This window comes from Mustela nivalis, assembly GCF_964662115.1.
Source record: "Mustela nivalis genome assembly, chromosome: 9".
Classification (NCBI taxonomy): domain Eukaryota; kingdom Metazoa; phylum Chordata; class Mammalia; order Carnivora; family Mustelidae; genus Mustela; species Mustela nivalis.
Window position 1 is genome coordinate 69,311,399 of NC_139028.1, and position 6,086 is coordinate 69,317,484.

Genomic DNA, 6,086 nt, shown 5'->3' on the forward strand with positions numbered 1-6,086 from the left:
AGCATCCCTTTCCTAATTAAACAATTTCCCTTCTTCTAATTCATGGAATTTTTAATTTCTTTTTAGACAGAGAGAGAATTTCAGAAAACCAAGATTCAATTCCAAAGCAGAGAATTAATGGAAAAAAATCCTCTCCTGGAGTGAATATGACAAGACTGACCAAAAGTAGATCCCCTTCTTTAGATGTTTGGATGAGTGATGATTGGTTATATAGGAACCAGGAACACTGGGACATAAATTTGCCAGAAGAAGCTTTTGTTCATAAAACAGTCTACACTGAGGTGGGAAACTTTGAAGTTAGTGAGAATAAGAAAAGTTTAGATGTTAAGTCAGTTAATTCAATTTTGGGTATACAACAAGGAAATCCTATGAGAAAGGGGTCCTCAGACTATGGTAAGTTTAAAACTAACTTCAAATTTAACTTAGACTCAGGTAAGCAATATGCAGAATATAATGAATGTGGGAATGCCTTGAGCCTGAGTATAGATATTCAAGACCCAGAAAGTCATACCTCAGTGAATTCCTATGAATGCTATCAATGTGGGAGAGCCTTCAGCCGGAGTTCATCCCTCATTCGACATCAGATCATTCACACAGGAGAGAAACCCTATAAATGCAGTGAATGTGGGAGATTCTTCAACAGACGTACAAACCTTACTAAGCATCAAAAAATTCATACTGATGCAAAGGTCTGTGAAGGCAGTAAATGTAGGAAAGCTTTCAGTGAGAGTGAAGACAGTAATAAAAATTCAAGACTTCATTCTGGAGATAATCCCTATGAATGTGTTAACTGTGGAAAATCCTTCAGCCGGAGCTCCTCCCTTATTCGACATCAAATGATTCATACAGGAGAGAAACCTTTCAAATGTAAGGAATGTGAGAAAACCTTCAACAGGAGTTCAAACCTTAAAAAACACCAAAAACTTCATACTCAAGAGAAATCCTGTAAAAGGAAGACACACAGACAACAATGAATTTAACATCAATGAATTTATACTAGAGGGAATCCTGTGAATAGAGTAAATGCAAGAAAACATTTGTCAGGGATTCTTCCTCATATCCCTTCCTCATAATAGGGATTCATAACTCATATGGCAGAATTAATATTGGAGAGAAATCTGTTATTGCGTAGGAATCTATTTCCAAATGAAGCCACAAGGGTTTAGAGTAAAATGTATCACCATACAAGTCTTTGCCTGTCATTATTCGGATAATCCATTTGCCATCATCATTCCTAGTTCATAAATGGAACCTGTGGCATCCTTATATTCACATGACTTATTGAAGTAGATATTAGGGAGGAGCCAAGCAATCAATATCCTTGGAATTGATATTTAATAAAACTCAAACTTTTAGTCCTTACGAGAAGGTCATGAGAAACCAGGAGCTCACGGGAATATAGGAATACTTCTAAAGACTGAACTCTCTGAATTAATGTTAGAGACCACAGGAATGACAAATTACTCCATGATATATCTTGGCTCTCTTGATGCTGAGTGGGGACTAGAATTGGAAGAGGTTTATCAACTGCAGTGGCAAGTGGATTCTGTATATGGTTGTCACATCTTCATTTTTAAAAGTACTCTTTGGAATGTAGGCTGGAGGGACATCCATATTCTTGGGTCTGTCATTTATTCCAAATACTAAGAGGTCAATAAAGTGTCATAGTACTCTGTTCACTAGTTTCCTTGTTCTGCTGTAAGTTATTTCTGTAAGTTACCTTTAGGATCTTGAGCCAAGAAACTTTTAATATGCCCCAAAATATTCATATTGGAGAGATTCCCAAAGAATGATGGTGGTAGTATTTTGTAAAAGCTCATATCTTATTCAAAAATAGAAAAGGTATACTGGAGTATGAACACTTAACGATGAGTTAATGTGCAAAATTATTCTCTGTTCATTTGTTCTAAGGTTTCAGGTCTTTAATCCACTTTTTATTTAACTTTTGTGTATGGTATAAGGGTGGTCCATTTTCATCCTTTTTTCCATATGACTGTCCAGTTTTCCTAGCATTGTTGATTGAGGAGACTATCCTTTCACCATTGTATATTCTTGGCTCCTTTGTAGCAAATTAACTGACCACATATATATTAGGGCTTATTTCTGGGCACTTGTTCTCTTCCATTGATATTTATGTCTGTGTTTATGCTAATACCATACTGTTTTGGTTACTATAGCTTTGTAATATAGCTTGAAGTCAGGAAATGTAATACCTACAGCTTTGCTCTTCTTTCTCAAGATTACTTTTACTGGGATGCCTGGGTGGCTCAGTTGGTTGGATGACTGCCTTCGGCTCAGGTCATGATCCCGGAATCGCAGGATCAAATCCCACATCAGGCTCCCAGCTCCATGGGGAGTCTGCTTCTCCCTCTGACCTTCTCCTCGCTCATGCTCTCTCTCACTGTCTCTCTCTCTAAAATAAATAAATAAAATCTTTAAAAAAAGAAAAGATTACTTTTACTGTTCAGAGTCTCTTGTGGTTCCATACAAATTTTAGAATTTTTTTTTTCGGTTTCTGTGAAAAATGCCACTGGGATTTTGATAGGGGTTGGTTGCACTGAATCTGTAGATTCTTTGGGTGATATGGACATTTTAACAGTATTAATTCTTCTAAGCCATGAGCATGGAAGATCTTCCCATTTATTTTTGCCTTCTCAAATTTACCCATAGATATTTTATTGTTTCATGGGGTTGTAAATAGGATCCCATTAACAACTGCATGAAAAGAATAAAATATCTATGGATAAATTTAACCAAGGAGATGAAAGATCTGTACATTGAAAACTATCAGACATTGATGAAAGAAATTGAAGACACAAATAAATGGGAAGATCTTTGCCATTCAGCCTCAATGCAGGGAATCTCAAAAACCTGCCCCCTCTCTCTGTGCCCATATGCCATATCCCATGACTTACTAAGGGATTCTACTAGTTGTTATCCATTATATTTATTCATTCTCATTGTTATAGAAGTTTAGCTAGACACATAGCCACCCAACTGTAAATTTCTGTTAATAAGTACTCATCAATGGGATGTGAACAGAAATGATGTTTGTCACTTCCAAGTCTTGCCCGTCAAGCAGCTAGGCATCATTCTATTCTCCTGACAGGTTTCCTCTCTCTGCTGATTGGAGAACCGTGAAAACTGTAGTGACGGCAGTGGACTACAAGTGGAATCCAGTATTAGGAGTGGAATCCTGGGCCACCCATCTACCTCCAGTTAGAGAGAAATAAACTTCAGTCACGTAGAAGCTCCTTGTTTTGTTGTTTTGTTTCTTTTGTACCACAGGTTGGCCTGTGCCTTAGTTAAAATGCTCACCAAATCTTTCAGACTCAAACAAACAAACAAACAAAAAAAACCTTTCAGACTCTTCCTTGTATCTATCTGCATATATGCCTACTGGTACTATATTTATGTTTCTGGTTACTATCTTCTCTCTTAGATTACTTCACCTAGTCTCTCTGCCTTGAAATTCTGTAAAATGCAGGCAGAGGATCTTTTTGAAATACAAATTTTGATTATTGCACACAAATGCTTTAAACTTTCAAAGACTCCCCATAAACTTTTAAGTGAAATCTAAACTCTGAAACAGCTTGTCTTGCATGAAAGTTCTAATGTTCTCTTGCACTGCAACCTTTGAATTCCATGTCAGCCATGCAGCAGCTTCCAAGTTCCCATCTACCCATCTACCATGTGTGCTTAGCTCATATCCATATGATATTTCCTATTCATGGAGACCTCTTTCCCTTCATCTAGCTAATTTTCACTCCTTCAAGTAGAAAGAGTTCTTTCTCTAGAAAGCCACCTCTGACAAGACTGAGAAAATCTATGTACTAAATTCCACATACTTAGACGTTTACAACACTTACAGGAATTATTTACTGGACCGTATCCCCTAACTACTTAGTATGCTTGGGGGGACAAGTAGTCTGTAAAAAGTAGCATACTGTATGCTGGCAACAAATGGTATTGAATGTGAGTAGGAAATAGACCTGACCACTTGTTTTTTACACCTCATTGAAAAACAATGTAACCAAAGACATATTAAATATATATTTTGAGAGAGTGTGCATGAGCAAGGGTAAGGCGCAGAGGGTGAGAGAGAATCCCAAGCCTATTGCACAGAGCGTGGAGACCTAGGAGGGACTTGATCTCACAACCCTGAGATCATGACCTGAGCCAAAATTAAGAATCTCATGCTATCAGACAACAAAGAGAAATAAAAGGTATCGAAATAGGCAATGAAGAAGTCAAACTCTCTCTCTTCGCAGATGACATGATTCTTTATATGGAAAACCCAAAAGACTCCACCCCCAAACTACTAGAACTCATACAGCAATTCAGCAACGTGGCAGAATACAAAGTTAATGTACAGAGGGGCGCCTGGGTGGCTCAGTGGGTTAAGCCGCTGCCTTCGGCTCAGGTCATGATCTCAGGGTCCTGGGATCGAGTCCCGCATCGGGCTCTCTGCTCAGCGGGGAGCCTGCTTCCTCCTCTCTCTCTGCCTGCCTCTCTGCCTACTTGTGATCTCTGTCAAATAAATAAATAAAATCTTTAAAAAAAAAAAAAGTTAATGTACAGAAATCAGTGGCTTTCTTATATACTAACAATGAAAATATAGAAAGGGAAATTAGAGAATCGATTCCATTTATGATAGCACCAAGAACCATAAGATACCTGGGAATAGACCTAACCAAAGAGGTAAAGGAACTGTACTCAAGGAACTACAGAACACTCATGAAAGAAATTGAAGAAGATACAAAAAGATGGAAGACCATTCCATGCTCTTGGATCAGAAGAATAAACATTGTTAAAATGTCTATACTGCCTAGAGCAATCTATACTTTTAATGCCATTCTGATCAAAATTCCACTGGTATTTTTCAAAGAGCTGGAGCAAATAATCCTAAAATTTGTATGGAATCAGAAGAGACCCCAAATTGCTAAGAAAATGTTGTAAAACAAAACAAAACAAAACAAACAAAAAAAAAAAAACTGGCAGCATCACATTAACTGATTTCAAGCTTTACTACAAAGCTGTGATCACCAAGACAGCATGGTACTAGCATCAAAACAGACACATAGACTGAGGAACACAGTAGAGAGTCCAGATATGGACCCTCAACTCTATGATTAAATAATCGACAAAACAGGAAAAAATACACAGTGGAAAAAAGACAGTCTCTTCAATAAATGGTGCTGGGAAAACTGGACAGCTATATGTAGAAGAATGAAATTCAATCATTCTCTTACACCGTACATAAAGATAAACTCAAAATGGATAAAAGACCTCAACATGAGACAGGAATCCATCGGAATTCTAGAGGAGAATATAGGCAGTAACCTCTTCGATATCAGCCACAGCAACTTCTTTCAAGATATGTCTCCAAAGGCAAAGGAAACAAAAGTGAAGATGAACTTTTGGGACTTCAAGATCAAAAGTTTCTGCACAAACAAACAGTCAACAAAACAAAGAGGCAACCCACGGAATGGGAGAAGATACTTGCAAATGACAGTACAGAAAAAAGGTTGATATCCAGGATCTATAATGAACTCCTCAAACTCAACACACACAAAACAGATAATCATGTCAAAAAATGGGCAGAAGATATGAACAGACACTTCTCCAATGAAGACATACAAATGGCTATCGGACACATGAAAAAATGTTCATCATCACTAGCCGTCAGGGAGATTCAAATTAAAACCACATTGAGATACCACCTTATACCAGTTAGAATGGCCAAAATTAGCAAGACAGGAAACATGTGTTGGAGAGGATGTGGAGAATGGGGAACCCTCTTACACTATTGGTGGGAATGCAAGTTGATGCAGCCACTTTGGAAAAGTGTGGAGATTCCTCAAGAAATTAAATTAGAGCTTCCCTATGACCCTGCCATTGCACTACTGGGTATTTACCCCAAAGATACAGATGTAGTGAAAAGAAGGGCCATCTGTACCCCAATGTTCATAGCAGCAATGGCCACGGTCACCAAACTGTGGAAGAACCAAGATGCCCTTCAACGGATGAATGGATAAGAAGATGTGGTCCATATACACTATGGAGTATTATGCCTCCATCAGAAA

General features: G+C 37.9%; 1 protein-coding gene across 5 annotated transcripts in view; it reads left to right on the forward strand.

Moving 5' to 3' along the window:
- Positions 1–3,258, forward strand: part of ZNF215 (zinc finger protein 215) — a 30,314-nt gene extending 27,056 nt beyond the window's left edge. For 2 of the 5 annotated variants that reach the window (XM_082682990.1, XM_082682991.1), the window contains exon 6: positions 67–1,682. In XM_082682990.1, coding sequence (XP_082539116.1) covers positions 67–974 — 908 coding nt within the window. In that variant the 3' untranslated portion in view covers positions 975–1,682. Of the gene's footprint in view, positions 1–66; positions 1,683–3,109 lie in introns of those variants that run through there. The other 3 variants (XM_082682993.1, XM_082682994.1, XM_082682992.1) reach the window with 2 other exon arrangements.
- Positions 3,259–6,086: the final 2,828 nt, after the last annotated feature.